Raw genomic sequence first — 20,881 nt, 5'->3', positions numbered from 1 at the left:
GAGATAAAAAATATTCCTGTAGTGATTGAAGCACGTCGGATGAATCGTGTGCTGAATGGTGACAAAGCGAAGAGTCTATCTGTTCTTTTGTTTTTGATATGGAGTCTCTCAAGTGCAGTTAGGGTATATTAACTACAGAGTCAGAGCATTTATCCCAAGACCAATGCAGTGTGATCATTATAAAGTGTTTGGTCATGTATCAAGTGTTTGCAGAAGGGAGAAGCCGAGTTGTCCAAGTTGTGGAAAAATATCATCTTATGTGTTATAAAAGTGGTAAATATGTGACATGTTGCAAACCATAAGGCCGCGTTTTTCGAATGCCCCACAACGGTGAAAGAGACTGAGGTGGCCAAAGTCAGGGTTGTACAGATAACTTCATATGCAGCAGCTGTAAAAAGGGTTGAGGGTTTGAATGAGAAGAAGAGTCCGTGATGGTGGATATGCCTGCACTGCAGGGTGCATGGGTTTCCTTTCACCAGCAGGATCCTGACATTGTAAAGGTTAAGAAGGTGGACTTTGTAGCCTTTATAGCTGTGGTAATTAATGGCACTGCCGAGGTGGAGAGAAGGTCCAGGAAGGTAGAAAAAATAGTGGATGTGGCGGGGTGGGGCGGTTCCTGGTGCTGAAAGATTTCTCAGCAAAGAAGTTAAACGGAATAGTGGCACAAGCCGTACCACCCTCTCAGGCCATAGAGCCTGAGAAGGGAGATGTGAATAATTAAAAGAAGGAAGAAGTTGGAGTTTTGTTTGTTTTGGCAATGTATTTATTTTTGGGGGTGGATTAAGTTAGTTTCACTATTACCTATGGATTATTTATTTTATTTTGGGGGAGGGGGGGTTTAGACCTATCCAGTTGGTGGCGGCAGCACACCTTTTTGGGTTGTAGTACGCCATTAAACCCATAGAAGAAGAAGAAAAAGAAGCCGCTTCCTACTGTGGCTCGTGACGTGCTCGACACCATCACATGATAGGTGTCTCGTGACGTCGTCTTATAGTTTGTCAGCTGACAGGTAGGTGATGTTAATGGTATTTTGCTTTTAAAATACAGTTAATTAATGCTTTATTTAGGTTGTGTCAGTGGTGGGAAGACAGTATTGTAATGTTTCTTTGAGATTCTAGGTTGTGTATTGTCGGTACATTATATTTACGTTGATGACTTAACTAAGCTAGGCTGCTCCAGAATCATAAAGCTAACCGTTATACTGTATATGGTTCTGACTTGCACCATAGTATTGACATTAGCCAGTTATCGTAGTTGTCGAGAAACGACTCAATCCAATTCAGTAACAACGTTTACTATATTTATCTCGGGATTTGTTGACAATTGCTGTCGATTTAGCCAAATTATAACGTTACAGCTCATGTTTTGTCAATGACAAGCCAACTGAACTCCACGATTGTGTTTAGTCGGCTAGTCGACGTGACTGCACCAGTAACATGAATCATATTGCATTGGTTAAATTAGCTAGCTAACGTTACTTATGTCCTGAGTTGCCTGGCAAAGCTACTGGCAAGCGTTAGCTCATGCCGCGTTCAAGACAACTTGGAAACCTGGAAGTGCTATACTTGTTAACATTCCAATCAGTTGAAATGTAAAAAGTTTCCCAGTCGTTAAAATGCTTATCATCCAATCAAAATCGTACATTTACTTGGGCTGCGTTCAATTTAAGAGCACTCGTGTCTGAGTGAGCGAGGGCGCAGAATAACTGTTCTCTCATTTGTGTCTGGAAGGTCTGGAAGGAGCTAGCCAACAGTTGCAAAGAAAAAGCCATCTCTGTCCAGTGTCTGATATTTTGCCCATCTTAATCTTTTATTTTTATTGGGCAGTCTGAGATATGGCTTTTTCTTTGCAACTCTACACTGTGTTTCTGATCAATTTGATGTTATTTTAATGGACAAAAAGGTTGATTTTCTTTCAAAAACAAGCACATTTGTAAGTGATCCCAAACTTTTGAAACTCTGCCTAGAAGGCCAGCATCCCGGAATCGCCTCTTCACTATTGACGGGGAGACGGTGTTTTGCAGATACTATTTAATGAAGCTGCCAGTTGTGGACTTGTGAGGCATCTGTTTCTTAAACTAGACACTCTAATGTACCAGTCCTCTTGCTCAATTGTGCACCGGGGCCTCCCACTCCTCTTTCTATTCTGGTTAGTGCCAGTTTGCATGTCTGTGTGTTTCATCTCGAGAATCATCCCGATTTACTCAGTGGATTTTTATTAAAATGTAAGAAAATAATAATTCAGGCCCTCATTTCTGCGTACTTTTAACTCTGGTCTCGTACATGGACAGAGAAATGCGTAGTTGGTACGCAAACTCGTGCATGTTTGTAGGTCTGGTTAAATCAAACTTTTTGTCCTTTTTGTCCTTCATCCATTTTCATGGGATTTCGTCAGCATTCTAAAGGCCCAATTGTGACAATCACTTCCATTCGCTGTAAATGCAACAATGAAACGTTTGACGCAAATCAACTACTTTTGTTTTATTTAACCTTTTATTTAACTAGGCAAGTCAGTTGAACAAATGTTATTTACGATGACGGCCTACCCTTGCCAAACCCTCCCCTAACCTGGACGACGCTGGGCCAATTGTGCACCGCCCTATGGGACTCTCAATCACAGCCGGTTGTGATATAACCGGGGTCTGTAGTGACTCCTCCAGCATTTACATTTAAGTCATTTAGCAGACGCTCTTATCCTGCGACGCAATGCCTTAGACCGCTGCGCCACCCAGGATCCCACTAACTTTTTGTCTAAGTTATTGGAAAAGTGGTCAGAGGGTATGACATGGTCGACTTCCCTGCTATTCAAGAAACCAGAACAGAATTATCCGGTACTGATCTAACTTTACAGATGTTTTAGTAACTGCATCAACAACATTTTCTAACTATGTAAACAAACATAATTTTTGACCACTTTCCCAACAAGCTAGACAAAAGGTTAGTGTATGAGATCTTCTACTTCTTTGCTGAAAACAAATTAAGATTAAGCTTCTTCTGTCAATAGAGCTGTTTTAGTAACCCATCACCTGCTTTCATTATAGATTTAGTAAGTCATGTCAGAAGCTAGCTGATTCATAACTTACCAACAACCACTGGACATTCCAATAAAACTACATCTAGTTTTGAAGTTCACTTCCCTTGCTTTGTCTAACAACATTATCATGAATCTGTGTTTTAGCAATGTGTTTCTCACACTGGCTTTAGCCATGGAGGGAGCAGGCCTGCCAAGGCAACTGTTGCCAAGGCAACTGTTGCCAAGCAACATGTGCCTCGATGGGAGACAACGCTTAACGTGACAGAATTCCCATTTAAAAAAAAAAAAATCTGTTTCGGACTGAACTTTGTCCTTCTCAGGATTGTCCCCCTTGCTCTAAATAACCACTGGCTAGTTTGCCTGTCTGTGAAGAGAAGGGCGGCTGTACGTTGATCCTGCTGCTCTGATTGGATAGAGCAAAGCAATCTTCATTCACTTGCTTCATATTTTACCCAATCACTTCTCATTGCACTTCTTTCAGTTTTTCACATGCAGCAACTGTAGTTTAGACACTGACCCCAACCACACAGCTACTGATCAGAAGCGCACAACTCAATCTAGATATGTGTTTACATCTGACTAGGCATTTCTTCGCTATCAGTTGAAGCAGAAGACTCAAACTACCGTTGAAAAACATCCTAGCTTGTGAACAAAATTAGACCAACTTAAAGTTGAAGTCGGAAGTTTACATACACTTAGGTTGGAGTCATTTAACACTATTTTTTTCAACCACTCCAGAAATGTCTTGTTAACAAACTATAGTTTTGGCAAGGCTGTTAGGACATCTACTTTGTGCATGACACAAGTAATTTTTCCAACAATTGTTTACAGACAGATTATTTCACTTATAAATCACTGTATCACAATTCCTGTGGGTCAGAAGTTTACATACACTTAGTTGACTGTGCCTTTAAACAGCTTGGAAAATTCCAGGAAATTAGGCCATGGCTTTAGAAGCTTCTGATTGGCTAATTGTCATCATTGGAGGGATACCTGTGGATGTATTTCAAGGCCTACCGTCAAACTCAGTGCCTCTGCTTGACATCATGGGAAAATCAAAAGAAATCAGCCAAGACCTCCAAAAAAAAAAAAAATGGTAGACCTCCACAAGTCTGGGTCATCCTTTGGGAGCAATTTCCAAACGCCTGAAGGTACCACGTTCATCTGTACAAACAATAGTACGCAAGTATAAACACCATGGGACCACACAGCCGTCATACCGCTAAGGAAGGAGACTCATTCTGTCTCCTAGAGATTAATGTACTTTGGTGCGAAAAGTGCAAATCAATCCCAGAACAACAGCAAAGGACCTTGTGAAGATGCTGGAGGAAACGGGTACAAAAGTATCAATATCCACAGTAAAACGAGTCCTATATCAACATAACCTGAAAGGCCGCTCAGCAAGGAAGAAGCCACTGCTCCAAAACTGCCATAAAAAGAGCCTTGCAAACTGACCACCCACCAATGTAGCTAGTGAAATAGACATTCTTACCTGCCAATACCTAAATCCAGTGTTGTAGTACTTCAGACTGGTCTTGTGGTGTTTACATTTTTACTCGGACGGTGACGAATCGTAAAAACTCAATCAGCTTCCATTGTCGGCACATAAAACCTCTTCACCAGGCCAAATATATACATGTTTCTTGAAACATATCTTATCGCATATTTAATCCTGGGATTCCTACTTTACTCGTAATATTACTTATTTACTTTCATAGAAAAATATCCTCAAACTTAGTCTGAAGAAATTGTTGGAATGTTGTGCGTTCACTATTAGTAAAGATGTAAACAAATTTGTGCACAAAATGAGGTAATAATCTTTTTAACGTCATTGAAAAGTGTGTCTGGTATAATATTTTATTTCAGCTGACGAAACATGGGACCAACATGCGTTTTTGTTCAGTCCATTTGAGTAAATTTGATCTTCATCTCAGATTGGCTTAAAGGGTGCAACAACACAACTCCCTCTATACAGAATGGAAATGGAAATGAAGAAATATTGTTCAATATGATCAATACTAACTTTGCATAATATTGTCGTCTTTAATGTATATTTATACCCCAAACCATATGGTTTCCAAATATTTTATGAGTAGGGGCGGCAGGGTAGCCTAGTGGTTAGAGCGTTGGACTAGCAACCGGAAGGTTGCAAGTTCAAACGCCCGAGCTGACAAGGTACAAATCTGTCGTTCTGCCCCTGAACAGGCAGTTAAACCACTGTTCCTAGGCCGTCATTGAAAATAAGAATTTGTTCTTAACTGACTTGCCTAGTTAAATAAAGGTAAAATAAAATGTAAAAAAATGTCTTTTTCACAATGAATCACTCTTCCTATTGAGCCCGGTATGCTCCTATTGAGCCCGGTCGTAGCTGTACTCCATCTTGTCACAACAACAAAGTGCAGCACATATTGATGGGTTTACTTCCTGCATTAACTTAATGAATTTACTGATGGGGTTACTTTTAAGGAATTTCCTTCCTTTGCTCCTATGGGTACACTTGCAATTACTGCCAGTCCACCCATTATGCCATCATTGCCTTGAATGGGGACGCCTGTTCTATTCATTTTATTTCTATGGCTGCACATCCATTAAGGAGGAAAGGAGAAAATGTGCACAATGATGACGCATATTTTTAGACTGGGAAACTAAATGTAAACTGTTAATTTGTAGTATGGCCCTGGACATGTCTCTGGGAAACTAAATGTAAACTGTTAATTTGTAGTATGGCCCTGGACATTTCTCTGGGAAACTAAATGTAAACTGTTAATTTGTAGTATGGCCCTGGACATTTCTCTGGGAAACTAAATGTAAACTGTTAATTTGTAGTATGGCCCTGGACATTTCTCTGGGAAACTAAATGTAAACTGTTAATTTGTAGTATGGCCCTGGACATTTCTCTGGGAAACTAAATGTAAACTGTTAATTTGTAGTATGGCCCTGGACATTTCTCTGGGAAACTAAATGTAAACTGTTAATTTGTAGTATGGCCCTGGACATTTCTCTGGGAAACTAAATGTAAACTGTTAATTTGTAGTATGGCCCTGGACATTTCTGACTTGAAAAATATCAGATTCGATCAATGGGACGCTTTACGCAAAAACCTACGTACATTTTAAATGAGAGGTTCCGAGTTGTCTTGAAAGCATCAAGGTAGCTGATGGAAAAAATGAGGATCTGTCTGCAGAGTTGGCCATGAATTCCTGACTGGCACCATAATTAATAGCCTACGCTTTAACAAACTGCTCTCACCAACAGTTGGGCTATTATGAGCAATGTAGTATGTTGCCAAATCAATGTTTAGGAGGACTTGTTGATTCGTGATTGTTTATTATTCATTGATAACCCTCCCTTTCTCCCTCCAGGGAATTATTTATTGTAGTCCAGAGTGGTATTGAACAGGTGTATCAGGATGGATATCCGCGGGGCGGTGGATGCTGCAGTACCCACTAACATCATCGCTGCCAAGGCTGCGGAGGTCAGAGCCAACAAGGTCAACTGGCAGTCATACCTGCAGTAAGTACACCTTCGTCATCATCCTCTTCATCCTCCTGTCACCAAGTATCTTCCTCATAAGTTGTCTATAAGACTCTAGGCCTATGATTTCTTTCAAATGTCTTTGAATTCTGGTCTTTAGGCCCTACATACTGAAGTCAAAAGTCGCAGATGGGTTTTCTTTGGTTCTCTGTTCTGTGACTCAATGCCTTGTGAATGTTAGTTCCTTTTGTCTGTAGATTTCTAACTCAGACCTTCTACTTCAGGATGTCGAGGGCCTTAGTGGTCTCAGTAACATAATCACGGACTTGAGAAATGGAACCAGGTTGTATAGTGCCGACTGGTATGTGTGGTATTTCCAGTGTGAATGTCAGCTTTGGATAAGAAGCTCTCTCTGTAATTAGGAACTTACTGTTAAATAGAGACGTCAAAAGACCCTGACATCCCATAATAGATCAGACCAGAGCTTAACATTGAACTTTTTTAGACACTTTTTTAGCCACCTTCGGACAAGTATGACAGATTTTTGTTTTACTTTTATTGAAAATTGTGTTGTATGATAAAAGCAACCACTTCACAAAGTAACCATTGTTATCACTGGTCTTGACAATGGAAGACCGCTGATCTCTGATCCCATATATTATATTTCCTGCTGTCGTGTCCTTGAGCAAGGCACTTAACCCCCCACAAAGTAAAATACTGCGCTCATGGGCTACTGTATGAAAAACATGCGGTCCGTCAACCTTCCAGCTGGAGAGATACTGAGTGTGCAGGTTTTTGATTTTGATTTTTGATTTTTTTGCAATGTGGTGTGTTTGAGCAGGATTGGAGTGAAATCCTGCCCACCCAGTATCTCTCCTGGACTCTCCTGGAGGATGGTTGGCCACCTTGCACCCCAAGTAACTTTCCTGAAGGATGGTTGGCCACCTTGCACCCCCAGTAACTCTTATGGAGGATGGTTGGCCACTTTGCACCCCCAGTAACTCTCCTGGAGGATGGTTGGCCACCTTGCACCCCCAGTAACTCTCATGGAGGATGGTTGGCCACCTTGCACCCCCAGTAACTCTCATGGAGAATGGTTGGCCACCTTGCACCCCCAGTAACTCTCATGGAGGATGGTTGGCTACCTTGCACCCCAGGTATCTCTCCTGGACTCTCCTGGAGGATGGTTGGCCACCTTGCACCCCAGGTAACTCTCCTGGAGGATGGTTGGCCACCTTGTACCCCCAGTAACTCTCCTGGAGGATGGTTGGCCACCTTGCACCCCCAGTAACTCTCCTGGAGGATGGTTGGCTACCTTGCACCCCCAGTAACTCTCCTGGAGGATGGTTGGCCACCTTGCACCCCCAGTAACTCTCCTGGAGGATGGCTGGCCATCTTACACCCCTAGTATCTCTCCTGGATTATGGTTGGCCACCTTGCACCCCCAGTAACTTTCCTGGAGGATGGTTGGCTACCTTGCACCCCCAGTAACTCTCCTGGAGGATGGTTGGCTACCTTGCACCCCCAGTAACTCTCCTGGAGGATGGTTGGCCACCTGGCACCCCCAGTAACTCTCCTGGAGGATGGTTGGCCACCTGGCACCCCAAGTAACTTTCCTGAAGGATGGTTGGCCACCTTGCACCCCCAGTAACTCTTATGGAGGATGGTTGGCCACCTTGCACCCCAGTATCTCTCCTGGAGGATGGTTGGCCACCTTTTACCCCCAGTAACTCTCATGGAGGATGGTTGGCCACCTTGCACCCCCAGTAACTCTCATGGAGGATGGTTGGCTACCTTGTACCCCAGGTATCTCTCCTGTACTCTCCTGGAGGATGGTTGGCCACCTTGCACCCCCAGTAACTCTCCTGGAGGATGGTTGGCCACCTTGCACCCCCAGTATCTCTCCTGGAGGATGGTTGGCCACCTTGCACCCCCAGTAACTCTCCTGGAGGATGGTTGGCCACCTTGCACCCCCAGTAACTCTCCTGGAGGATGGTTGGCCACCTTGCACCCCCGGTAACTCTCCTGGAGGATGGTTGGCCACCTTGCACCCCCGGTAACTCTCCTGGAGGATGGTTGGCCACCTTGCACCCCCGGTAACTCTCCTGGAGGATGGTTGGCCACCTTGCACTCCAAGTAACTCTCCTGGAGGATGGTTGGCCACCTTGCACCCCCAGTAACTTTCCTGAAGGATGGTTGGCTACCTTGCACCCCCAGTAACTTTCCTGGAGGATGGTTGGCCACCTTGCACCCCAAGTAACTTTCCTGAAGGATGGTTGGCCACCTTGCACCCCCAGTAACTTCCTGGAGGATGGTTGGCCACCTTGCACCCCCAGTAACTCTCCTGGAGGATGGTTGGCCACCTTGCACCCCCAGTAACTCTCATGGAGGATGGTTGGCTACCTTGCACCCCCAGTAACTCTCCTGGAGGATGGTTGGCTACCTTGCACCCCCAGTAACTCTCCTGGAGGATGGTTGGCCACCTGGCACCCCCAGTAACTCTCCTGGAGGATGGTTGGCCACCTGGCACCCCAAGTAACTTTCCTGAAGGATGGTTGGCCACCTTGCACCCCCAGTAACTCTTATGGAGGATGGTTGGCCACCTTGCACCCCAGTATCTCTCCTGGAGGATGGTTGGCCACCTTTTACCCCCAGTAACTCTCATGGAGGATGGTTGGCCACCTTGCACCCCCAGTAACTCTCATGGAGGATGGTTGGCTACCTTGCACCCCAGGTATCTCTCCTGTACTCTCCTGGAGGATGGTTGGCCACCTTGCACCCCCAGTATCTCTCCTGGAGGATGGTTGGCCACCTTGCACCCCCAGTATCTCTCCTGGAGGATGGTTGGCCACCTTGCACCCCCAGTAACTCTCCTGGAGGATGGTTGGCCACCTTGCACCCCCAGTAACTCTCCTGGAGGATGGTTGGCCACCTTGCACCCCCAGTAACTCTCCTGGAGGATGGTTGGCCACCTTGCACCCCCGGTAACTCTCCTGGAGGATGGTTGGCCACCTTGCACTCCAAGTAACTCTCCTGGAGGATGGTTGGCCACCTTGCACCCCCAGTAACTTTCCTGAAGGATGGTTGGCCACCTTGCACCCCCAGTAACTCTTATGGAGGATGGTTGGCCACTTTGCACCCCCAGTAACTCTCCTGGAGGATGGTTGGCCACCTTGCACCCCCAGTAACTCTCATGGAGGATGGTTGGCCACCTTGCACCCCCAGTAACTCTCATGGAGAATGGTTGGCCACCTTGCACCCCCAGTAACTCTCATGGAGGATGGTTGGCTACCTTGCACCCCAGGTATCTCTCCTGGACTCTCATGGAGGATGGTTGGCCACCTTGCACCCCAGGTAACTCTCCTGGAGGATGGTTGGCAGTAACCTTGTTGGCCACCCCCAGTAACTCTCCTGGAGGATGGTTGGCCACCTTGTACCCCCAGTAACTCTCCTGGAGAATGGTTGGCCACCTTGCACCCCCAGTAACTCTCCTGGAGGATGGTTGGCCACCTTGCAACCCCCAGTAACTTTCCTGGAGGATGGTTGGCCACCTTGCACACCTAGTAACTCTCCTGGATTATGGTTGGCTACCTTGCACCCCCAGTAACTCTCCTGGAGGATGGTTGGCCACCTTGCACACCTAGTAACTCTCCTGGATTATGGTTGGCTACCTTGCACCCCCAGTAACTCTCCTGGAGGATGGTTGGCCACCTTGCACCCCCAGTAACTTTCCTGAAGGATGGTTGGCCACCTTGCACCCCCAGTAACTCTTATGGAGGATGGTTGGCCACCTTGCACCCCCAGTAACTCTCCTGCAGGATGGTTGGCCACCTTGCAACCCCCAGTAACTTTCCTGAAGGATGGTTGGCCACCTTGCACACCTAGTAACTCTCCTGGATTATGGTTGGCTACCTTGCACCCCCAGTAACTCTCCTGGAGGATGGTTGGCCACCTTGCACACCTAGTAACTCTCCTGGATTATGGTTGGCTACCTTGCACCCCCAGTAACTCTCCTGGAGGATGGTTGGCCACCTGGCACCCCCAGTAACTCTCCTGGAGGATGGTTGGCCACCTGGCACCCCAAGTAACTTTCCTGAAGGATGGTTGGCCACCTTGCACCCCCAGTAACTCTTATGGAGGATGGTTGGCCACCTTGCACCCCAGTATCTCTCCTGGAGGATGGTTGGCCACCTTTTACCCCCAGTAACTCTCATGGAGGATGGTTTGCCACCTTGCACCCCCAGTAACTCTCATGGAGGATGGTTGGCTACCTTGCACCCCAGGTATCTCTCCTGTACTCTCCTGGAGGATGGTTGGCCACCTTGCACCCCCAGTAACTCTCCTGGAGGATGGTTGGCCACCTTGCACCCCCAGTAACTCTCCTGGAGGATGGTTGGCCACCTTGCACCCCCAGTAACTCTCCTGGAGGATGGTTGGCCACCTTGCACCCCCAGTAACTCTCCTGGAGGATGGTTGGCCACCTTGCACCCCCGGTAACTCTCCTGGAGGATGGTTGGCCACCTTGCACTCCAAGTAACTCTCCTGGAGGATGGTTGGCCACCTTGCACCCCCAGTAACTTTCCTGAAGGATGGTTGGCTACCTTGCACCCCCAGTAACTTTCCTGGAGGATGGTTGGCCACCTTGCACCCCAAGTAACTTTCCTGAAGGATGGTTGGCCACCTTGCACCCCCAGTAACTCTTATGGAGGATGGTTGGCCACTTTGCACCCCCAGTAACTCTCCTGGAGGATGGTTGGCCACCTTGCACCCCCAGTAACTCTCATGGAGGATGGTTGGCCACCTTGCACCCCCAGTAACTCTCATGGAGAATGGTTGGCCACCTTGCACCCCCAGTAACTCTCATGGAGGATGGTTGGCTACCTTGCACCCCAGGTATCTCTCCTGGACTCTCATGGAGGATGGTTGGCCACCTTGCACCCCAGGTAACTCTCCTGGAGGATGGTTGGCCACCTTGCACCCCCAGTAACTCTCCTGGAGGATGGTTGGCCACCTTGTACCCCCAGTAACTCTCCTGGAGAATGGTTGGCCACCTTGCACCCCCAGTAACTCTCCTGGAGGATGGTTGGCCACCTTGCAACCCCCAGTAACTTTCCTGAAGGATGGTTGGCCACCTTGCACACCTAGTAACTCTCCTGGATTATGGTTGGCTACCTTGCACCCCCAGTAACTCTCCTGGAGGATGGTTGGCCACCTTGCACCCCCAGTAACTCTCCTGGAGGATGGTTGGCTACCTTGCACCCCCAGTAACTCTCCTGGAGGATGGTTGGCCACCTTGCACCCCCAGTAACTCTCCTGGAGGATGGTTGGCCACCTTGCACCCCCAGTAACTCTCCTGGAGGATGGTTGGCTACCTTGCACCCCCAGTAACTCTCCTGGAGGATGGTTGGCTACCTTGCACCCCCAGTAACTCTCCTGGAGGATGGTTGGCCACCTGGCACCCCCAGTAACTCTCCTGGAGGATGGTTGGCCACCTGGCACCCCAAGTAACTTTCCTGAAGGATGGTTGGCCACCTTGCACCCCCAGTAACTCTTATGGAGGATGGTTGGCCACCTTGCACCCCAGTATCTCTCCTGGAGGATGGTTGGCCACCTTTTACCCCCAGTAACTCTCATGGAGGATGGTTGGCCACCTTGCACCCTCAGTAACTCTCATGGAGGATGGTTGGCTACCTTGCACCCCAGGTATCTCTCCTGGAGGATGGTTGGCCACCTTGCACCCCCAGTAACTCTCCTGGAGGATGGTTGGCCACCTTGCACCCCCAGTATCTCTCCTGGAGGATGGTTGGCCACCTTGCACCCCCAGTAACTCTCCTGGAGGATGGTTGGCCACCTTGCACCCCCAGTAACTCTCCTGGAGGATGGTTGGCCACCTTGCACCCCCGGTAACTCTCCTGGAGGATGGTTGGCCACCTTGCACTCCAAGTAACTCTCCTGGAGGATGGTTGGCCACCTTGCACCCCCAGTAACTTTCCTGAAGGATGGTTGGCTACCTTGCACCCCCAGTAACTTTCCTGGAGGATGGTTGGCCACCTTGCACCCCAAGTAACTTTCCTGAAGGATGGTTGGCCACCTTGCACCCCCAGTAACTCTTATGGAGGATGGTTGGCCACTTTGCACCCCCAGTAACTCTCCTGGAGGATGGTTGGCCACCTTGCATCCCCCAGTAACTCTCATGGAGGATGGTTGGCCACCTTGCACCCCCAGTAACTCTCATGGAGAATGGTTGGCCACCTTGCACCCCCAGTAACTCTCATGGAGGATGGTTGGCTACCTTGCACCCCAGGTATCTCTCCTGGACTCTCATGGAGGATGGTTGGCCACCTTGCACCCCAGGTAACTCTCCTGGAGGATGGTTGGCCACCTTGCACCCCCAGTAACTCTCCTGGAGGATGGTTGGCCACCTTGTACCCCCAGTAACTCTCCTGGAGGATGGTTGGCCACCTTGCACCCCCAGTAACTCTCCTGGAGGATGGTTGGCCACCTTGCACCCCCAGTAACTCTCCTGGAGGATGGTTGGCCACCTTGCACCGCCAGTAACTCTCCTGGAGGATGGTTGGCCACCTGGCACCCCCAGTAACTCTCCTGGAGGATGGTTGGCCACCTGGCACCCCCAGTAACTCTCCTGGAGGATGGTTGGCCACCTGGCACCCCCAGTAACTCTCCTGGAGGATGGTTGGCCACCTGGCACCCCCAGTAACTCTCCTGGAGGATGGTTGGCCACCTGGCACCCCAAGTAACTTTCCTGAAGGATGGTTGGCCACCTTGCACCCCCAGTAACTCTTATGGAGGATGGTTGGCCACCTTGCACCCCAGTATCTCTCCTGGAGGATGGTTGGCCACCTTTTACCCCCAGTAACTCTAATGGAGGATGGTTGGCCACCTTGCACCCCCAGTAACTCTCATGGAGTTTGGTTGGCTACCTTGCACCCCAGGTATCTCTCCTGGACTCTCCTGGAGGATGGTTGGCCACCTTGCACCCCCAGTAACTCTCCTGGAGGATGGTTGGCCACCTTGCACCCCCAGTAACTCTCCTGGAGGATGGTTGGCCACCTTGCACCCCCAGTAACTCTCCTGGAGGATGGTTGGCCACCTTGCACCCCCAGTAACTCTCCTGGAGGATGGTTGGCCACCTTGCACCCCCAGTAACTCTCCTGGAGGATGGTTGGCCACCTTGCACCCCCAGTAACTCTCCTGGAGGATGGCTGGCCATCTTACACCCCTAGTACCTCTCCTGGATTATGGTTGGCCACCTTGCACCCCCAGTAACTCTCCTGGAGGATGGTTGGCCACCTTGCACCCCTAGTAACTCTCCTGGATTATGGTTGGCCAACTTGCACCCCCAGTAACTCTCCTGAAGGATGGTTGGCCACCTTGCACCCCCAGTAACTTTCATGGAGGATGGTTGGCTACCTTGCACCCCAGGTATCTCTCCTGGACTCTCCTGGAGGATGGTTGGCCACCTTGCACCCCCAGTAACTCCCCAGGAGGATGGTTGGCCACCTTGCACCCCCAGTAACTCTCCTGGAGGATGGTTTTCCACCTTGCACCCCCAGTAACTCTCCTGGATTATGGTTGGCCACCTTGCACCCCCAGTAACTCTCCTGAAGGATGGTTGGCCACCTTGCACCCCCAGTAACTTTCATGGAGGATGGTTGGCTACCTTGCACCCCAGGTATCTCTCCTGGACTCTCCTGGAGGATCGTTGGCCACCTTGCACCCCTAGTAACTCTCCTGGATTATGGTTGGCCACCTTGCACCCCCAGTAACTCTCCTGAAGGATGGTTGGCCACCTTGCACCCCCAGTAACTTTCATGGAGGATGGTTGGCTACCTTGCACCCCAGGTATCTCTCCTGGACTCTCCTGGAGGATGGTTGGCCACCTTGCACCCCCAGTAACTCCCCTGGAGGATGGTTGGCCACCTTGCACCCCCAGTAACTCTCCTGGAGGATGGTTTTCCACCTTGCACCCCCAGTAACTCTCCTGGATTATGGTTGGCCACCTTGCACCCCCAGTAACTCTCCTGAAGGATGGTTGGCCACCTTGCACCCCCAGTAACTTTCATGGAGGATGGTTGGCTACCTTGCACCCCAGGTATCTCTCCTGGACTCTCCTGGAGGATGGTTGGCCACCTTGCACCCCCAGTAACTCTCCTGGAGGATGGTTTTCCACCTTGCACCCCCAGTAACTCTCCTGGAGGCTGGTTGGCCACCTTGCACCCCCAGTAACTCTCCTGGAGGATGGTTGGCCACCTTGCACCCCCAATAACTCTCCTGAAGGATGGTTGGCCACCTTGCACCCCCAGTAACTCTCCTGGAGGATGGTTGGCCCCCTTGCACCCCCAGTAACTCTCCTGGGGGATGGTTTTCCACCTTGCACCCCCAGTAACTCTCCTGGAGGATGGCTGGCCATCTTACACCCCCAGTACCTCTCCTGGATTATGGTTGGCCACCTTGCACCCCCAGTAACTCTCCTGGATTATGGTTGGCCACCTTGCACCGCCAGTAACTTTCCTGAAGGATGGTTGGCCACCTTGCACACCGAGTAACTCTCCTGGATTATGGTTGGCCACCTTCCACCCCCAGTAGCTTTCCTGAAGGATGGTTGGCCACCTTGCACACCTAGTAACTCTCCTGGATTATGGTTGGCTACCTTGCACCCCAGGTATCTCTCCTGGACTCTCCTGGAGGATGGTTGGCCACCTTGCACCCCCAGTAACTCCCCTGGAGGATGGTTGGCCACCTTGCACCCCCAGTAACTCTCCTGGAGGATGGTTTTCCACCTTGCACCCCCAGTAACTCTCCTGGAGGCTGGTTGGCCACCTTGCACCCCCAGTAACTCTCCTGGAGGATGGTTGGCCACCTTGCACCCCCAGTAACTCTCCTGAAGGATGGTTGGCCACCTTGCACCCCCAGTAACTCTCCTGAAGGATGGTTGGCCACCTTGCACCCCCAGTAACTCTCCTGGAGGATGGTTGGCCACCTTGCACCGCCAGTAACTATTCTGGAGGATGGTTGGCCACCTTGCACCGCCAGTAACTCTCATGGAGGATGGTTGGCCACCTTGCACCCCCAGTAACTCTCCTGGAGGATGGTTGGCCACCTTGCACCCCCAGTAACTCTCCTGGAGGATGGTTGGCCACCTTGCACCCCCAGTAACTCTCCTGGAGGATGGTTGGCCACCTTGCACCCCCAGTAACTCTCCTGGAGGATGGTTGGCCACCTTGCACCCCCAGTAACTCTCCTTTAGGATGGTTGGCCACCTTGCACCCCCAGTAACTCTCCTGGAGGATGGCTGGCCATCTTACACCCCTAGTACCTCTCCTGGATTATGGTTGGCCACCTTGCACCCCCAGTAACTCTCCTGAAGGATGGTTGGCCACCTTGCACCCCCAGTAACTTTCATGGAGGACGGTTGGCTACCTTGCACCTCAGGTATCTCTCCTGGACTCTCCTGGAGGATGGTTGGCCACCTTGCACCCCCAGTAACTCCCCTGGAGGATGGTTGGCCACCTTGCACCCCCAGTAACTCTCCTGGATTATGGTTGGCCACCTTGCACCCCCAGTAACTCTCCTGAAGGATGGTTGGCCACCTTGCACCCCCAGTAACTTTCATGGAGGATGGTTGGCTACCTTGCACCCCAGGTATCTCTCCTGGACTCTCCTGGACTCTCCTGGAGGATGGTTGTCCACCTTGCACCCCCAGTAACTCCCCTGGAGGATGGTTGGCCACCTTGCACCCCCAGTAACTCTCCTGGAGGATGGTTGGCCACCTTGCACCCCCAGTAACTCTCCTGAAGGATGGTTGGCCACCTTGCACCCCCAGTAACTCTCCTGGAGAATGGTTGGCCACCTTGCACCCCAAGTAACTCTCCTGGAGGATTGTTGGCCACCTTGCACCCCCAGTAACTCTCCTGAAGGATGGTTGGCCACCTTGCACCCCCAGTAACTTTCATGGAGGACGGTTGGCTACATTGCACCTCAGGTATCTCTCCTGGACTCTCCTGGAGGATGGTTGGCCACCTTGCACCCCCAGTAACTCCCCTGGAGGATGGTTGGCCACCTTGCACCCCCAGTAACTCTCCTGGAGGATGGTTTTCCACCTTGCACCCCCAGTAACTCTCCTGGATTATGGTTGGCCACCTTGCACCCCCAGTAACTCTCCTGGAGAATGGTTGGCCACCTTGCACCCCAAGTAACTCTCCTGGAGGATGGTTGGCCACCTTGCACCCCCAGTAACTCTCCTGGAGGATGGTTTTCCACCTTGCACCCCAAGTAACTCTCCTGGAGGCTGGTTGGCCACCTTGCACCCCCAGTAACTCTCCTGGAGGCTGGTTGGCCACCTTGCACCCCCAGTAACTCTCCTGAAGGATGGTTGGCCACCTTGCACCCCCAGTAACTCTCCTGGAGAATGGTTGGCCACCTTGCACCCCCAGTAACTCTCCTGGAGGATGGTTGGCCACCTTGCACCCCCAGTAACTCTCCTGGAGGATGGTTGGCTACCTTGCACCCCCAGTAACTCTCCCGGAGGATGGTTGGCCACCTTGCACCCCCAGTAACTCTCCTGGAGGATGGTTGGCCACCTTGCACCCCCAACATATGTTCATCTCTAGGAGACAGAACGCATCTCCTTACTGAGCGGTATGACGGCTGCGTGGTTCCATGGTGTTTATACTTGCGTACTATTGTTTGTACAGATGAATGTGGTACCTTCAGGCGTTTTGGAAATTTCTCCGAAAGATGAACCAGACTTGTGGAGGTCGACAATTTATTTATTTATTAGGTCTTTGCTGATTTATTTAGATTTTCCCATGATGTCAAGCAAAGAAGCACTGAGTTTGAAGGTAGGCCTTGAAATGCATCCACAAGTACACCTCCAATAGGCTAATTGACATCACGTGAATCAATCAGAAGCTTCTAAAGCCATGACATCATTTCTGGAATTTTCCAAGCTTTTTAAAGGCACCGTCAACTTAGTGTATGTAAACTTCTGACCTACTGGAATTGTGATACAGTTGTTGGAAAAATGACTTGTCATGCACAAAGTAGATGTCCTAACCGACTTGACAAAACTATAGTTTGTTAACAAGAATTTTGTGGAGTGGTTGAAAAACGAGTTTTAATGACTCCAACCTAAGTGTGTGTAAACTTCCCGACTTCTGTATGCTGAACACTTGTTGGCTGCTTTTCCTTCACTCTGCGGTCCAACTCATCCCAAACCATCTCAATTGGGTTGAGGTCAGGTCATCTGATGCAGCACTCAATCACTCTCCTTGGTCATTGGTGTATTGCTGCAGAATGCTGTGGTAGCCATGCTGGTTAAGCCTTGAATTCACCAGCAAATCACCATCACACCTCTTCCATGCTTCATGGTGGGAACCATATGTGCGGAGATAATCCATTCACCTATTCTGCTTCTCACAAAGACACGGTGGTTGGATCCAAAAATCTCTAAATTTACCAAAGAACAGATTTTCACCAGTCTAATGTTCATTGCTTGTGTTTGTTTTGGCCCAAGCAAGTCTTTTCTTCTTATTGGTGTCCTTTAGTAGTGGTTTCTTAGCAGCAATTCAACCATGAAGGCCTGATTTCACACAGTCTCCTCTGAACAATTAATGTTGAGATGTCTGTTACTTGAACTCTGGAGCATTTATTTGGGCTGCAATAAAATAAAATTCTATTGGTCACATACACATGGTTAACAGATGTTAATGTGAGTGTAGCGAAATGCTTGTGCTTCTAGTTCAGATAATGCACTAATATCTAACACGTAATCCAACAAATTCACAGCAACTACCTTAAACACACACATGTAAAGGGATGAATAAGAATATGTACATATAAATATATGGATGAGCGATGGCCGTGTGGCATAGGCAAGATGCAGTAGATGGTATAGAGTACAGTATATACATATGAGTTGAGTAATGTAGGATATGTAAAAATGTATTAGTGGAGGATGGTTGGCCACCTTGCACCCCCAGTAACTGTGTTTAAAGTGACTCGTGATACGTTTATTACATCCCATTTTTAATTATTAAAGTGGCTGGAGATTTGAGTCTGTATGTTGGCAGCAGCCTCTCGATGTTAGTGATGGCTGATTAACAGTCTGGCCTTGAGATAGAAGCTGTTTTTCAGTCTCTCAGTCCCAGCTTTGACCTCGCCTTCTGGATGATAGTGGGGTGAACAGGCAGTGGCTCGGGTGGTTGTTGTCCTTGGTGATCTTTATGGCCTTCCTGTGACATCGGGTGCTGTAGGTGTCCTAGTGGGCAGGTAGTTTGCCCCCGGTGATGCGTTGTGCAGACCTCACTACCCTCTGGAGAACAGTTAACTCCAATGAACTTATCCTTTGCAGCAGAGGTAACTCTGGGTCTTCCCTTTCTGTGGTGGTCGTCATGAGATCCAGTTGCTCTTTGATAGTTTCACTTTCACGTTTCTTGAAATTTTCCAGATTGACTGAACTTCATGTCTTAAAGTAATGATCTATTTTGATTTAACACTTTTGGTTACTGCATGATTCCATATGTGTTATTTCATTCGTTTTTGTCTTCTACATTGTAAAATAATAGTGAACATAGTAAAAATAATTAAAAACCATTGAATGAGTAGGTGTGTCAACTTTTGGCTGGTACTGTATGTAACCTTTTTTTGACACTAAACTACATCCATATATACTTCCATTAATCTTATTTTTTAACTGGTTCCGGGCAAACATCAAACGAGTCCTGTTTTTATTTATTTTTATTTCACCTTTATTTAACTAGGTAGGCAAGTTGAGAACAAGTTCTCATTTACAATTGCGACCTGGCCAAGATAAAGCAAAGCAGTTCGACAGATACAACGACACAGAGTTACACATGGAGTAAAACAAACATACAGTCAATAATACAGTAAAAAAACAAGTCTATATACAATGTGAGCAAATTAGGTGAGAAGGGAGGTAAAGGCAAAAAAGGCCATGGTGGCAAAGTAAATACAATATAGCATGTAAAACACTGGAATGGTAGTTTTGCAATGGAAGAATGTGCAAAGTAGAATAATAAAAATAATGGGGTGCAAAGGAGCAAAATAAATAAATAAATTAAATACAGTAGGGAAAGAGGTAGTTGTTTGGGCTAAATTATAGGTGGGCTATGTACAGGTGCAGTAATCTGTAAGATGCTCTGACAGTTGGTGCTTAAAGCTAGTGAGGGAGATAAGTGTTTCCAATTTAAGAGATTTTTGTAGTTCGTTCCAGTCATTGGCAGCAGAGAACTGGAAGGAAAGCCAAAGAAAGAATTGGTTTTGGGGGTGACTAGAGAGATATACCTGCTGGAGCGTGTGCTACAGGTGGGAGATGCTATGGTGACCAGCGAGCTGAGATAAGGGGGGACTTTACCTAGCAGGGTCTTGTAGATGACATGTAGATGACATGGAGCCAGTGGGTTTGGCGACGAGTATGAAGCGAGGGCCAGCCAACGAGAGCGTACAGGTCGCAATGGTGGGTAGTATATGGGGCTTTGGTGACAAAACGGATTGCACTGTGATAGACTGCATCCAATTTGTTGAGTAGGGTATTGGAGGCTATTTTGTAAATGACATCGCCCAAGTCGAGGATTGGTAGATGGTCAATTTTACAAGGGTATGTTTGGCAGCATGAGTGAAGGATGCTTTGTTGCGAAGTAGGAAGCCAATTCTAGATTTAACTTTGGATTGGAGATGTTTGATATGGGTCTGGAAGGAGAGTTTACAGTCTAACCAGACACCTAAGTATTTGTAGTTGTCCACGTATTCTAAGTCAGAGCCGTCCAGAGTAGTGATGTTGGACAGGCGGGTAGTTGCAGGTAGCGATCGGTTGAAGAGCATGCATTTAGTTTTACTTGTATTTAAGAGCAATTGGAGGACACGGAAGGAGAGTTGTATGGCATTGAAGCTTGCCTGGAGGGTTGTTAACACAGTGTCCAAAGAAGGGCCGGAAGTATACAGAATGGTGTCGTCTGCGTAGAGGTGGATCAGAGACTCACCAGCAGCAAGAGCGACCTCATTGATGTATACAGAGAAGAGAGTCGGTCCAAGAATTGAACCCTGTGGCACCCCCATAGAGACTGCCAGAGGTCCGGACAGCAGACCCTCCGATTTGACACACTGAACTCTATCAGAGAAGTAGTTGGTGAACCAGGCGAGGCAATCATTTGAGAAACCAAGGCTGTCGAGTCTGCCGATGAGGATGTGGTGATTGACAGAGTCGAAAGCCTTGGCCAGATCAATGAATACGGCTGCACAGTAATGTTTCTTATCGATGGCGGATAAGATATCGTTTAGGACCTTGAGCGTGGCTGAGGTGCACCCATGACCAGCTCTGAAACCAGATTGCATA

General features: G+C 48.6%; 1 protein-coding gene across 7 annotated transcripts in view; it reads left to right on the top strand.

The window, feature by feature from the left end:
* The first annotated feature begins 919 nt into the window (after positions 1-919).
* LOC115124371 (V-type proton ATPase subunit H-like) overlaps positions 920-20,881 on the top strand; it is a 116,743-nt gene continuing 96,781 nt past the window's right edge. For 4 of the 7 annotated variants that reach the window (XM_065013869.1, XM_065013870.1, XM_065013872.1 and 1 more), the window contains exons 1-2: positions 921-1,009; positions 6,396-6,546. In XM_065013869.1, the coding sequence (XP_064869941.1) occupies positions 6,443-6,546 (104 nt within the window). In that variant the 5' untranslated portion in view covers positions 921-1,009; positions 6,396-6,442. Of the gene's footprint in view, positions 1,010-6,395; positions 6,547-20,881 lie in introns of all 7 variants that reach the window. The other 3 variants (XM_065013874.1, XM_065013871.1, XM_065013873.1) reach the window with 1 other exon arrangement.

Source organism: Oncorhynchus nerka, linkage group LG9b (genome assembly GCF_034236695.1).
Source record: "Oncorhynchus nerka isolate Pitt River linkage group LG9b, Oner_Uvic_2.0, whole genome shotgun sequence".
Classification (NCBI taxonomy): Eukaryota; Metazoa; Chordata; class Actinopteri; order Salmoniformes; family Salmonidae; genus Oncorhynchus; species Oncorhynchus nerka.
This window is presented reverse-complemented; position numbering and strand designations above follow the sequence as displayed.